Source organism: Echinops telfairi, unplaced genomic scaffold (assembly GCF_000313985.2).
Source record: "Echinops telfairi isolate 266 unplaced genomic scaffold, ASM31398v2 ScPeMD7_53;HRSCAF=182, whole genome shotgun sequence".
NCBI lineage: Eukaryota > Metazoa > Chordata > Mammalia > Afrosoricida > Tenrecidae > Echinops > Echinops telfairi.
In genome coordinates this window covers 8,700,495-8,715,601 of record NW_022103951.1, presented here as the reverse complement: position 1 = coordinate 8,715,601, position 15,107 = coordinate 8,700,495, and the positions used below count along the sequence as shown (strand labels likewise).

The window sequence follows — 15,107 nt, the reverse complement described above, 5'->3', positions numbered from 1 at the left end:
CCCTTCTCATTCTCACCTCGGGGACTGTCTACTTCTGGGTACAATGGTACCACGGCAGGTTTTAAATGCCAACAGCACAGAGGAACCACATGAATGAGCCAAAAGGTCTTCTTGCTTTCCCTAACTGTGCACCCTTATGCTACCAACCTACTACTGTACCTTCTACTGTAAACCATGAAACTGTGTTGCTCACCCTGGTTGCCCTCACTTCACTGCCTGACTCACCAAGGCACAGCAGGATGCTCATGACCACACCCTCCCTGGTCTGCCAGCTGCCCACATCTCTCTCCAAGGGTGGGAGGTACGAGGCCAAGGCTGCAATCGGTGGAAGAGCTGATCCTGGATGCAAACTTCCTTTCTCTCCATCGAATCAAAATGAGTCCCCACACACATCTGTCGTCTGTTTCAAGCTATTTCGTCTTTCTCAAATAAACCAAGCACAGCTCGTCCTTCACAAGCATTCTGCACGGGGCAACGGCTGCCCAAGGAAGCAGAATCCTGTCAGGAAAGGCCAGAACTGGGGCACCAATAACCCAACTTCCTTCACTCATCATTACGGGACGGAAGGAGCCTCCTCCTGTCCAGGAAGTGGGGACCCAAAGGCCCTGCTGTTATCTGTGGGTCCCTACCCACCCACCTGGGGGGGGTGTCTAACATGTACCAGCCACCGCTTCCAGACCATGAACTTCCTACTTAAATGGGGGGGGGGAATACAAGGGGAGGGGCATGAGAGGCCTGCAGGAGAGTGCTGGCAGCTCTCCCCTTGTACCAAGTCCTTGTTGGAGGAGCACAAACAAGCTTGGCTATTTATAGTTGAAGACACAATAGAAGGTGATGGGCCATTGCCCACTCTATTCCCCTCCAAATTTCAGGTCTTGGTGCAGACTCTGCAATTGTATCTGGAAACAGGTCTCCTGCTGGAGCACAGCTGGGGTACAACTAGCTCACACCTCTCTAAGTCACAGAAGACAGGGCCTGCAGACCTTCTTTCTCAAGCTTTCGGATATCCCGTGGCTTGGGGCCACGGGGCTGTAGAAAAGCTGAGGCCAATTTATGGGCAGTGCCCAGAGGAGGAACTTATTACTATGCCACTCTGAGATAAGCTTATGAGGTGCCATTTTAAAGATGCATGCTCAAAGGATTAGCGTCCTGGGAGCCAGTCAGCAATGCACAGGCAGGAGGAGTTAAGAAGGTCTTGTGTCTCAAGGAGGCTCAGTCAGATGGGGGATGAACCCGCCACTACTGTCAAATTTCATTGGCTCTTGCTGCGGCTTATCCAATTCCTTCCAAGCATGAGTGGAAAGCGGTAGAGAGATAAGATTATACACACAAATGAAAGGAGGTCAGCAAGTAGATGGAGACCTTCCTAAACACTCCCTGTGTTTTTTCCCTGCCCTTCCTCAGTCCCAGGCTTCCCGAGGTCCTGATTCTCCCTGGTGGTGGCTGCTCATGCTCCCACACTGGCACACTGGAAGATAGGCTGCCAGAAGGTGGCCGGGTTCACTCTCACCATGCAGGAGCCAAATCTTGACCAGCTTGCTGTTGTGTGGGAACCCCTTCCCCAGGAGGCTGCCAATCTCTCAGGGGACAAAAAGCAGCATGTACAAGGAGGCTTCTGAAAGTTTGGGGAAAGGTGCCATTATCTTTTAACTCTAGTTTCCCACAAACCTGAAACCCCGTCCTGCCAAGCTAGGGGCCTTAGGTGCAGCATCCTGTTTCAACTCTCCACACCTGAGCAAGATAGCCTCGCTTTATAGGGGCCTGGAAGGTCCCAGGGTAAGGAAGTGGAGGAAGGAATGCCTCCAAAGCCCAAGGAAGGAACGGGGGCACAAGACCCATGGCTTTCTTGGTTACTGTAGTGGAAGTACTATCAAAAAGGGGCTTGGCCAAATACGGTACTTGATAAACATCTCCAACAAATTCATGACTCCAACACACCCTCATCTCTCTCTCTCTCTCTCTCTCTCTCACACACACACACACACACACACACACAATCACTGATTCCACATCTAGCAGCCATTCTCCATCTTTTTTCCAGAGCCAAGTTTCTCAAAAGATAAGTCTACACATGTTTTGCCCATTACCCAGCCCTCCAGGGCCTTTGGGGGCAGCTCAAGTGTGAGCACCCTGCTCTATAGGTGCTGTACTCTCTTTCTACATGTTTCCATGTGTATCCTAACAATATACCTGTTCCTCACTTCTCCACTATCTTGTTATCCAACACTTTGCATTTGCAATAATAGTATAACATTTACTATCAAACGATTTTGTACATTAACAATGTATGCCTGGCAGCAAACAAGAATGAGGTGCAAGGCAAAAATAAGACTGGCCGGGATGCTTACGGTTACATGTCAACTTGGCTGGGCCATGGTTCTCAGTCAATTGGCGATTATAGGTTAATTTTTTTAATCGGTTTATTAGGGGCTCATACAACTCTTATCACAATCCATACATACATCAATTGTGTAAAGCACATTTGTACATTCATTGCCCTCATCATTCTCAAAACATTTGCTCTCCACTTAAGCCCCTGGCATCAGGTCCTCATTTTTCCCCTCCCTCCCCACTTCCCCCTCCCTCATGAACTCCTGATAATTTTATAAATTATTATTTTGTCATATCTTGCCCTGTCCGAAGTCTCCCTTCACCCACTTTTCTGTTGTCCGTCCCCCAGGGAGGGGGTGACATGTAGATCCTTGTCATCGGTTCCCCCTTTCCAACCCACCCTCCCTCTACCCTCCCAGTATCGCCACTCATACCACTGGTCCTGAAGGGGTCATCCGTCCTGGATTCCCTGTGTTTCCAGTTCTATAGGTTGATTTTTAACTGAATATAATTTGCTAGTTATGGGGATGAGGTAGTAGCATTCCATTTTGTGATCTGATGGGATTATCTTCCATTTTCACACAGCAGCTTGGTCTTAGGAGCCCTGGTGGTGTAGTGGTTATGCCTTAGGCTGCTAACCTCAAGACCAACAGTTCAACACCACCGGTCCCTTTGAGGGAGGGGGAGGCTTTCTACTCCCATAAAGAGTTACAACCTCAGAAGCCCACAGGGGTAGTTCTACCCGGACCTATAGGGTTGTTACAAGTTGGACTTGACTCAATGGCAGTGAGTTGTTTTATTTTTTTGGAGCCTGGTCTTTGGAACCTAACCCTGTTAATAAGTGGGCAGTGAATGTAATGATCTTTGCGGCACTCGTTTCAACTCCCACCTCTTTCTCTTATCTCTATGATCTGTTGAACAGTTACATCTATTTCAGGCTTATAGCCACCATCTATGAGCCAATACCACCCATCTCTAAAATTTCCAGACAAGATCTCTGTTACGGAATGAACTGAGTCCCCTAAAATATGTGCTGTAAACCACAACCTCTATGCCTGTGATTATAATCCCATTTGGAAATGAGTTATATTTGTTATGTTACTGAGCCAGGATTCATGTAGGGTGTGTCTTAAGTTAATCTCTTTTGAGATATAAAAGACATTAAACAAGCAAGCCGACAAGAAGACATGGAGGAGGAGCGATGTCCAGCTCCATGAATCCTGCTCAGGAGCAGAAGATCAGAAGAGACAAGGACCATCCTCTTTCCCCTAGCCTTGACTTGGCATCCAGAATTCAGACTTTTAACCTGCTCAACTGTGAGAAAATAAGAATTCAGTTGTCCACAGTCACTCATTTGTAGTATTTTTGCTATAACCCAAGAGAGAAAACCAAGCTCACTGCCATCGAAGTTGATTCTGATTCATAGGGACCTACAGAGCAGCATAGGACAGTTCCCTAGGGTTTCTGAGGCTGTAAGACTTTATGGGAACAGACAGACTCATCTGTCTCCAGCTTACTAAACTCACTGCCATCGATTCCATTCTGACTCACAGGGACCCTGTAGGACAGGGTAGAACTGCTCCAGCGGGTTTCTAAAACTGACTTTTTAAGGACGTAGGATCATATCACTCTTAATTTCCTCTCTTGAAAGTTGTCTTGTTCTAACTGGTAGAAAAGAAAAGAAACGACACCAGCTATCAGTAGGAATCTTTGAAAAGAAATTCAGACGACTAGAATCATCGATGATTAAGCACTGATGTGACATTTGCCACATAAATGTTTACTTAATATTTACCCTCAAGCTAAGAGGTCCCATCAGGCATCTATCTCCCAAGGTTTCTTGGGTATCTGGGATCCTACTGTCATTAAAAGTAAAACTTTTGCAGCTCCACTGGGTCCTCAGATGGGATCCTCTGTGCCAGCTTTCTCCTTGGTATGTTCAGCATTACAGCACTAGGTGGCATGGGTCTGGGACACTAGTGGCACCTCCTGTCACATTTTTCCCCTGGCATGTGCTTTCTCAGCTGAAGTTAATGGAGAGTGCCCACTGGGATGCTTGAGCAATAGTAACCAAGGCCCCCCGCCCCGACCTCCTCACTGAATGACACTTCAAGCCACCAGCCAAAGTGAAGGCTGTTAATTCTGTCCAGCCTGGTACTGCACGGTGGAGCCAGCAGCTCTCTTTTCTCCTGGGAGAGAATTCCTGAAAACCAGACAAGAAGAGCAGAGCCCATGGCTAACATCCAGAGCAGCACCTCATACATAGCAGCACCGTAAGACCCCTTTAGCTCTGTGAATCCATCTAAAAAGGACTGTACGTGCTCCCCAAAATTATGCCTTCCTTTTTACTAAAAGATGCTGGTTCCTGTGTAAACGGAAAGAAATCGAACTCTTCTGGAAGCCACAGTTGGCAGTGAGCTTTCTGGCTGGGGAAAGCAACCTCCAGCCCAGACAACGCAGCTGGCGCCGCAATGCCGAGTTCCAAAAAGAATGGTAGACAATGACAAGGTGGCCATTTGGGCCACCATCTGTCTGTTTGCCCATCTAACCATTGTTTGTCCATCTAACCATCAGGACAATCCTTGTGATGATTTGGGCTGGCACCACAATCCTCTCTCTCTGGAAAACCACCGACACTAAATTATTTCAAGCACATGACCATTTTGGCCTCAGCTCATTTGGCAGAATACACCAAGTTCCTAAACCACGATGGGTGGTCCAACATAGCTGCGTAGCAAAAACCATGAAGTGCACTAAATATTAAGAAACAATAACCACCCCCCTTTATTGTGTTTTAGAATCTCTTATGCTGACTTAGATTGCCTAGAATGGAAGACTCTCGGCTGGGGGAGATAAGGGGAGGCGTACTGACCAAGCAGCAGATTGTAGCTCCCACTCACCAAGAGTCTGTCAAATGAGCAAGTCCCATACGCTTCGCATCCTGAGGCATGGGGTGACAAGACACACTCGAGCTGTTTTTAATCTGGTACAGGAGTTCCAGGGGCAGGAGCATCCCAGCCACTCAGCAGGGGACACAGGCCCAGGCTAGACAGGGGCGGGCATTGGGAGGAGCATGCAATACTTTGGAGGTGGGGTGGGCCAGGAAAGGCTCTGGGAGGAGGGCCCACTAGCCGGGCTTCCAAGCTGGGAGGGAGTCATAAATGCACCAGAAGAAGGCAGTGGTTCTCTATGGACCACCAGCATCAGTATTACCTGAGCGTCTGTTACAGAAGGAAATTCTCAGGCCTACTGAGCCAGAAACTCATCTAAGTGTGGCCCAAGATGATGCTCGTAAGTTCTCCGAGTGACTCGGATGCAGGCTCAAGCTTGGGAATAGCTGAGTTGGAGCAAGCCCTTCCCACATTGAACTGGCTGAGCAGTTGACCAGTGCGGGCTGCAGCTCTTGGAGCGGCCTTTATACAAAACCCTCACGCACCTCCCTCAGTGACTGATTGGCTTCCAAACATGGGAATGGCTGCTGACAGAGAGGGCAAAGCCGAAGCAGCAGAGGTGGAAGGTTGAGCCTCTGAGCCCAGCCACTGGGCTCAGCCTCTCCCACGCTCCCTATCAGAGCCGGAGGTCCGAGGACCACCTTTGGAGGCAAGCAAGCAGGTGGCAGTCCATCAGCGCCCCTGAGCTGCAGGAGGATTTGGGAGACTGTTAGATCTCACGGAAGCGTTTGTTGTCCGAATCGCAGCTGGCTGAGCCTGATTGCTGAGGCACTTCCAGGGGCTGTGTAGCCCTTGTTGCTCCAAATCTTCGCCATGGTTATGTAGCTCATATCATGTTTTCCCCAGTAACACCAAGGCTTACATGGCCTTTTCCTTGGAAGTGTTCACTTCTGGGCTGACCACGTCACTGCCTTGCTCAAGTCTGTAGGCCGTCCAGCTGCATGTGCTGTGTCCGTGCAAACAGCCTCCGCCGTCAGTGACAGAGGCTGCCATGTCGGCACTTGACATACTCAACAGTGACCATGGCTCCGTGAATTTCCCCAGGAGCCAAGTACACAGACAGTGGCTCCATGAACCTTGATGGTCCTCCTGAAGAGTAACGGGTGCACCAGCTGCTCCTCAAACAAGCACCTGGGGAGCAGCCGGGTGCTCAGCTGGGGGAATAGTGTAGCACGTGGGCCTGTGTGCACCATGGTTAGCTGAAATTCCGACAGCTCCCAACCACTCACATCACAACCCGCCTTGATATGGGGACACGGGTGTTATGTTGTTGTTTCTGGAAGCAAGCGAGTGATTCTTGCCTTACTGGAGGATGTCCAGTTTGGTAGACCAGAATCAGAAATGACCACGAAAATAACATTATTTCCAGGCTTGGGAGTGGAGTCCTGGGGAAGGATCACCTTCCTTCCTCCTAGGTGCCTTCCACTCTCACCCTCAGTACACAGAGGGAGACAACAAGCGAAGCTGGCTGGCCAAGGCACCCTCGCCTAGGATGAGGTGGGGTGAGACATAAGCTTGTCTGAGCCCGATGCACACCCACTCTGAAGGCCACAAACTCAACTCCTAAGAAAACGACAGCAGCAAGTGCAGGGAGCAACTGCCCACTGACAGCACCTCTGGCTTGTCTGGTGATGGCTGTCATGGTAGAACATTCTCGAAATGAGCTGGCAACAGGCATTCCGTGAGTTCCTTGCTATGTGGGGTTAAACATCTTAATTTGGGAATGAACAATGTCCGACACTAATTCCATATGACTAAACCAAGCAGCCAGCCTGCCAGTTAAACATTTGTTCTGCCAGGCAGAGCAACATACGCCTGAAGAAAGCCTGGCCCCTGCCCCGGAGGGTGTAATGGAGACCCAGTGCCAGGTGCTGCCTTACATCAGAGGGTCCCAGTGGTGAGAAGCAGAGCAGGCCGAGGGGGCGTGAGAGGAGACACTACGGGACAAGGGGCACACCAGATGCCAGCCGAGTACCCAGGTGGGAGAGGGTGGTGGCCTGTTGTCTCGCCAGTCTGAGGGACAGCTGGCTTGGCACTAATGGAGCCTAAGTCACTTGTGTGTGGGCAGACACTCATTGGCTAGTCCAGTAAGCCACCCCCCTCCCCCCAGTGTCTGCCTCCTTACCTTGTGCTCACTTCTGCCCACTGCAGGGGCAAGGCCAGAAGCGACTGACTACCTTGGCTAGAAGGGTTTAAAGCAGCAGTTCTCAACCTGTGGGTCAAGACCCCTTTGGGGGTTGAATAACCCTTTCACAGGGGTTGTTCGATTCATAACAGTAGCAAAATGACAGTTATGAAGTAGCAACGAAAATAATTTTATGGTTGGGGGGTCACCACCACACGAAGAACTATATTACAGGGTCGCGGCATTAGGAAGATTGAGAACCACTGGTATAAAGGAAAGCTTTATGCGCCACTTCCCTCCCTCTGCCCTTCCCCAGGCTGGCTCACTGGGGCTGTGGAGACTTCCTGTGTCCCATGTCCAGGCCCCCGCCAGCCCAGCCCAGCCACCGCAAGGAGGGAGCCGGGAGCAGTACCTGGTGTGGGTCAGAGGCCCCACTGGTCGTTCCGGTCTTCTTGGGGGCAGCGCCCCAGGTCTGCTGAGAGAATTGGTCTTGGGTGGCCGAGGTTTTTTGGGTGGTATGGCAGGAACAGAGGGCTTCTGCAAGTCCAGTTTTGGCTCTCTCTCTGGTCTTTCTTTAAATCATTGTTCAAAAAATCACAAAGAAAACAGATAGATCCAGTGTAAGTGACAGGACTCCGGTACAAATTGTTTGTTTCCTGCTTTCAAAAACTCTCCAGTGACATTTGGGAAGTTGGAGGAGGAAGAAGAGGAGCTTCATTTATCCTTTGTCATGTTAGAAAAAAACCCTGGAGCTGCAGCTCACTGTGAGCCGCCCACCCCGCGCCCCGCAGGGCCTTTGCTCACATTGGTCCCTCTGCCTAAAATGTTCTTCCAGTCACTGCCCATGCTCAGCAGACTCCTATTCATCCTTCAAAGCCAAGTGGAAATGCGACTATACCTTCTCAACAGCTAGGTCTGCCTCCAAAGACGGGTAGATTGACTGACTGTGCAGGACCCAAGCCCCTCAAGGCAGCTCTGCCTCAGTGGGCTCCACTTAGACCACACTCCCTCCTTGACACAGCCTGTTGGGCTGTCAGCTCCCAAGAACAGAGTGCACGTCTGGCAATCTCCTGGAAGCCCTTACAGCGCCCAACCTGTCATAGGAGGGGCGGGCTTGGCTAAAGGCCCCTGAGATCTGCTGCGAAGAGGGCAGAGTATGTGGGAAGGGCCGGGAGCCGACTCAGGGACCAACAATCAGTTCTGGGTTCTTCCTGTGCTTTGAAGGTAAAGGTAAACTCGGCTGCACAGGTATTTTCCCTCCAGGGCTCCTTAGAACCAGAGTCATTTGAATGAAACTGAAGCCAGATCTGGTGGCAAAACTGTGCAGTGTTCAGTGACAGCATCATGTTTTCTGTCTTCAATTGGCCTTGCCCTGTGCACAGTCTACAGATAGAACGTCAGAGAGATACCAACGGGAGTACAGGAAGGAAACGTAGGTTTGTTTGCGAGCTGTGTGACACATTTTACCTGCAAACCCTAACGCAAATGATGCTTGGGTCCCCAGGACAAGTGTCGAAAGTTTTAAGATGCTCATTAGGTATATGACGGGCATGATTCTGCTCATCCCCACAGCATTTCTATGGGGAAATGTGCTCTGACTCAGGATTCTGGGAACATATGTACTGGTCCCTGAGGGCAGGAAAAAGGTGATTTCTTGTCCTGGGCAGCAGGCTGGGGACCAAGCACCAGGGGCCTGCAGAACAGGAGTTGGGGCTTGGACCAGCTAAGTGATAAGGAGTCTCTGGGTAAATCTATTTCCTGTTGCTCTGTCCAGGGGGCCTACATTTCCCTTGTGGCACAGAGCAAAGAATCCAGGGGCTAGTGTTGTATGTTAATGAGCCTGAACCAGAGGGGAGAAGGTCCTCTCCACGGAGCCGGGCTATAACACAGAAATGAGCCACGTGTCCTCCAGGAGGACAAGGCACAACATTGGGCTACCACTTCCCACTGTGCCTGCTATAGACACCTGGGCTTTACCGGGAGGTTTCTACAGCCCACGATTTAACTGCTTGCTGTTGGGGAAAAAAAAAAAAAAGAGAAGTGTAATGTCGGAGATTGCAATGTTGGTGAAACTTCTGGCAGGTTGATATGAAATATTAAATTTCACAATAAAATTTTATGAGGCCACCAAGGAACACCGCCAAATAATTATATTCATTAATTTAGCACTGCTCTTGTGACTGAAATCTACCTGCTTTTTAAAATGGAATTTTGCTATGCCTCCTGTTCATAACAATAACATAGCACTTTTCCCATAAAATGTGATCAATCAAATCTCAGACACCTAAGGAAAAAAAAAAGCCCTTCCACAGCTCGCAGCTTTCTTTGGGAGAGACACTCATTATAGTAGAAGTCCGACCCACAGCAAACTAATGGCTCGGCCAATGAGGCATGATAAACTACTCCCGTGCACATGACACTTCTTATTACCTTTAGGAGTCCCTGGGGGGCTCAGATGGCTAAGGGTTCCGCTATTAATGGCACAGTTGGCAGTTTGAATCTCTGCCCTCCCTCCTCAGGTGCCGTGATAGAAAGGCCTGGTCGTCTACACGTCTACACAGAGTCACCCGGAGCCAGAATCAGCTCGCCAGGAACTTTTGTTTTTTTAATTTGGTGTTCAGGAGATTCCAGGCATGGAATGGCTTTTTTCAGTTGTGTCAACTGTCCTCTGTGCCAACATTTTTGACCCAGGACATGTGTCTGTAACACAGTCAGGGAGGGTTAAGGGTCCAGCAGAAACGGAGGAATAGCACTCTCCTTTGTCTGAACAGGAGTTAAGAAAGCTATGTCCAGCCTTCAACACTTCATGAGCACCCTGGTGTATGAGGCCTTGGGAGCCAGGCTAGGCTGGCTACACAATGGAGACAGCATATCTTGGCTCTCAAGGAACTCCTTGTCATCATCACTGCTTCCGGATGCTGCTGGTGCGGGCAGGGCAGCGACAGCAGGGGCAACCACTGAAGAGCCCAGGGGACCATGTTGCTGGCTCAGTTGTTTTTCATTTGACGAGACACTTTGGTCCAAAGAATTGCTATATAACCTTCTCCTATTTCCTTAGAAATGGGATATTGAAAAGTAATCAAAATGAAGCCATAATCGTCAAATGCTAAAGAAAAAGTAAGGTCTCTGGGTCCTCAGCTTAGCCCTGTGATAGGCAGCTTTGCCTCTGGAAGTGCCCACGAAGCACTGATTTCATACCTTTTTCTTCTGTTCTGTTAGGAAGCGTTTCTGGCCTTTCCGGAGGTATCTTTTTAAGTTCATGTTTTCTCTCAGTGGTACCTAGAGGGGAGAGAATAGTGATCAGGAAATATTTTCTCTATTCCTTTATTCGACACATCAGCATTTAAACAGTTATGCAGTATAGTAAAGCCCCACTGCTTGTCTATCAGTTTGCCATAGTGTGGGATCTTATGAGTTAGTGTGAGGCTGGAAGTTATTCCATTGGGTTTTGTAATACTAGTAAGGTCACTTATGATGGACAAGTTTCAGCAGAGCTTTCAGACTAAGTAGACAAGGAAGGAGAACCTAATGATCTACTTTGAAAGAAAAACCGGACCATGAAAACCTTATGAATAGCAGCAAAATCTTGTCCGATATAGTGCTAGACGATGAACCTGTCAAGTTGGAAGGATCTCAAACAGGACTCCTCAAAGCAGAGGTGACCTAACTAATGTGGACGGAAGAAAGCTTTCAGGATCATGAAGTGCTGATATGGTACGGTTCAAAATGAGAAGAAAAAGTTATAAATATCCATTAATAACTAGAATGTGGAATATATGAAATATGAATGTAGGCAAACTATAAGTCATAAAATATGAAATGGAACTAACAAGTATCAATATCAGAGGCATTAGTGAGCTGAAATGGACTGGTATTGGCCATTTTAAACCAGACGATCCTATGGGTGACTGCCGGGAATGACGAATGAAAGAAGAATGGCATCACGTTCATCTTCCAACAGAGCATTTCCAGATCTGTCCTGAAGTCTAACGCAGTCACTGATAATAGCCATACACATATTAAGGGCAGTTAATCTGATTATTATTCAAATTTATGTACCAACCACTCATGCCAAAGATGGAGAAACAAGACCATCACCACCTTCGGCAGGGTGAAATTGCTCAAACATGCAGTTAAGATGCATGGATAATTATTAGTGATTCGAATATGCATGTTGGAAACAAAGTAGGACCAGTAGCCAGACAATATGGCTTTGGTAATAGAAACTATACCAAACATGGCATGACAGAATTTTACAAGACCAATAACTAATTAATTGCAATATATGTCTTTTCAACAACATATATGGCAACTATACACACAGAATGAGATGAGAATGAGATGGAATACACGTAGATGTCAAATAAATTACATCTGTAGAAAGAAATGATTGAGAAGCTCAATATCTTCTGTCCAAAAAAAAGGCCAGGAGAGACTGTGGAACTGACCAGCAATTGTTCATATGCAAGTTGTAGCTGAAGAGAATGAAAACAAGTTCCAGAGAAATAAATGTACAGAGCTTCTCAAGAATAGATTTGAGGCACTAAACACTAAGGACTGAAGTTCAGACAAATTGTGGAATGACATAAAGGATGTCATACATGAAGAAAACAAAAGGCTATTAGAAATGACAGGAATGACAGAAAAGGCCAAAGTGGATGTCACAAGAGATTCTGACACTTGCTATTAAGAGCAGAATAGCTAAAGCAATTGGAAGAAATGATGAAGCAAAAGAGTTGAACAGGACATTTCAAAGGGCAGCTCAAGAACACAAAGTATTACAGTGAAATGTGCGGGAATAGCTGACATGTAAGAAATCCAGCCACTGTGAGACCATTATGCTGCAGAGGCCACATGGATAGGCCAGTCAATAGCCCTAACCTGAGTCAACCTTACAGCTCTCTTTGCTAAGAGGTAACAGGTCTGTGAACACAAAAGCAGTCCCAAATTCATGACCCACCAGATCTGAGCATTTAGTTGTTGCCATTGACTTTGGGACAATTTGTGATGCAACAAGAGCAACTGGAACACATTAATAAGGTGAGGGATCTGCAGAGAAGATGTGGTGGTTTCCCTACAGTTCTTCCTGTCTGTAGCTGAGTCTCTCAAGTATGACATTTCTAAATGAACCAACTAGCATTTCACTGTCACCCTGATGGATAGCAGCTGCTCCCTGCGCGCAGGCAGGGTGGGGACTCATTGGTGGCTATGGCTAAAGGATGCAAGAACACTTGGAAAATAGTTAAAGCAACAAATTTGAAACACTATTCCTATTTATGAACTTGGTTAAGGGCTTGGCAAACTCTATATGGCCAGCTCCAAAGATAGGGGTTTAGAACAGTGACTTCACTTTTATCCTCTTAATGACTCACTATAATTAAACTCTTTATTAGATTTGGATTTTTGTTGATTCTGTATCTGTTGTGTGTGTTTTTAAAAAATCAAATAAAAATAATTAAAGTTGGAGATGAGGAAAATATGACTAGCTACTTCCCATCCCCAGCAGTTTTCAAGGTCATTTTGCAGAATTAGTGAGCAATTTCAGTAACATAGGAATACTGGGAGAAGTCCTGGTGGTATAGGACAGTTCAAAACCATCAACCACTTAATGGGAGAAAAATGAGACTACCTACTCTCATAAAGGGTTAAAGTCTCAGAAACCTATAGGGGTAGTTCTCCCCCACCCTATGGGGTGGATATGAGTAGGAATGAACTTGATGGCAGTGAGTTTGGAGGATTCAGATTGCATCTTGCCTTGCTCCACTCACAGAGGCGCATCATAAGCTTTGGTAGCAGCATTTTCAAAGGAGAAGAATCTGTCTACTACCATGCCATGCAGATCCTCTACTAATGATAGTGAAGAAGTTCAGAATGAGACCTGGAGACACAGTAGAAACTGATGATCCTAATATCATGAAGAATCCAATCCCAGTCCCAGTCCCCGCCACTAGAACCTTGGCCCACTAGACTTACTTTGGTGTGGCCTGTGAACTTCCAGCATTCGGTGTCATTGCATGTGTTTCGTGAGTCAGAAGAGGACTTTATAGATTGGTATCAGACATGTGGGCTAATATTGGACTTATAGACTTGACCTGGACTGGGCTGTTTCCTCAATATGTAACTGCTCTTGCATAGAAACCGCTTTTTTATTCACATGAGTCTCTAAGAATTTGTTTCTTTAGTCTACCCAGACTAACACACTTAGCCTTCTTGATCTCCTATGAGTTACCAAGACTTCTAGGGAAAAAAGATCTTCAGAGAAAAGAAAAGAAAAAGCCTGCTGTAATTTCCACTAATATTTATTCTGCCAGAACCACCAGGTGGCAAAATTAAGCTGCTCAATGCAAACGAGGATGGGGGTGGAGCAGGAGATCAAACTGACATCCCTTTTCAGGCCTGAATCTGCAATTCTCAAGAAATGGGAAAGGAATTGGGGTTTATGCTGATATATTCTTAACCTGGTGGGCCAAAAGAATTTTAAAAAAATCATTCCTTAGTAAATATATAAATAAACCAATGTGGAAGTGTATTCACACTTGAAATGATATTATAAAAATCACAACTGTGAAGGTGCAGAGCTGAAAATACCTTCACTTTCCTATTTTACTTGCTATTTTAAAAATAATCCCATTGAACTATTTCTTCAGGGGGAACTTCCCTTCACAATAGATTTTTTACAGTTAAAAAGAGGAATTCTAGTGGAACATATGCATAAGAATCTAGTATACAAATGTCCGTCAGTAATTCTACTTATATTACTCAACCGTCATGAGTGAACTATGCAGAAAAATCAAAGTGACCACTTTTCGAGATTAAAAACAAATCATGAGAGAAAGCATTTATCATTATAAAAAAAATTTCCCCCATGGGAACATCAAGCAAGTGCAAATTTTGGTTCATCACATGAGGTACACTGTAAATTCCGCAATTCGATTCACCAAAGAGCCCTGGTGGTACAGTGGGTTAGGCTGCTAATGCCAGCTCAGCAGTTCAAACCCACCAGCTATTCCCCAAAAGAAAGATAGGGCAGTTCGCTCCAGTAAAGATCTAGTTTCAGAAGCCCTAAGGAGCCGTTCTCCGTTCTCCCCTGTCTTATAGCTATCCGATGACTCTGAGTTGGAATTGACTCAGTGGCATTGGGTTTGGCTTGGTTTTTGGATACATGCTCAGTGACATTATGAGCCAAGGGGTGAAATCGTCCCCTAGCTGATCTTAGATGGGACCCATGCTAAGCAGGACAATCAGGTTCTCTTGAACTCAAAAGCAGTTTAGTAACAAAGAACCCCAAATCCATTTGCAGGGTTCCCACTTGGATTAAGCCTCCATGGAATTCCCTCTGACCATTGACCAGCAATGTGAGTATCTTGCCATCAGACAGAGCATATTGGGAAGTGGGCTAATACAGATAGGTTACAATTTATTTGTTCTCCCCTTTGACTCATTACTAAATTGTTCTAGTTTTTATTATTTTTTGTTATGTTTTCAACTGGGTTTTACCTATGTTTTATTTTATAATTGTGTTTTCTTGTTTTATTCGCGTTTTGTTTTTGTATGTTTTTCTCTATATGAAATCCAAGGTAGGTAAATCTTTTTTTTAAATCATTTTATTGGGGTCTCTTATAACTCTTATCACAATCCATACATCCATCATGTCCAGCACATTTGTACATTTGCTGCCATCATCATTTTCAAAACATTTT

General features: G+C 46.5%; 1 protein-coding gene across 9 annotated transcripts in view; it reads right to left on the bottom strand.

Annotated features, from left to right (window-relative positions):
- The window catches only part of SH3KBP1 (SH3 domain containing kinase binding protein 1), a 340,714-nt gene that overhangs the window by 61,651 nt on the left and 263,956 nt on the right, over positions 1–15,107 (bottom strand). For all 9 annotated transcript variants that reach the window (XM_030885785.2, XM_030885786.2, XM_030885787.2 and 6 more), the window contains 2 exons: positions 10,606–10,686; positions 7,820–7,979 (listed from right to left, as the gene is read on the bottom strand). In XM_030885785.2, the coding sequence (XP_030741645.1) occupies positions 7,820–7,979; positions 10,606–10,686 (241 nt within the window). The remainder of the gene's footprint in view (positions 1–7,819; positions 7,980–10,605; positions 10,687–15,107) is intronic.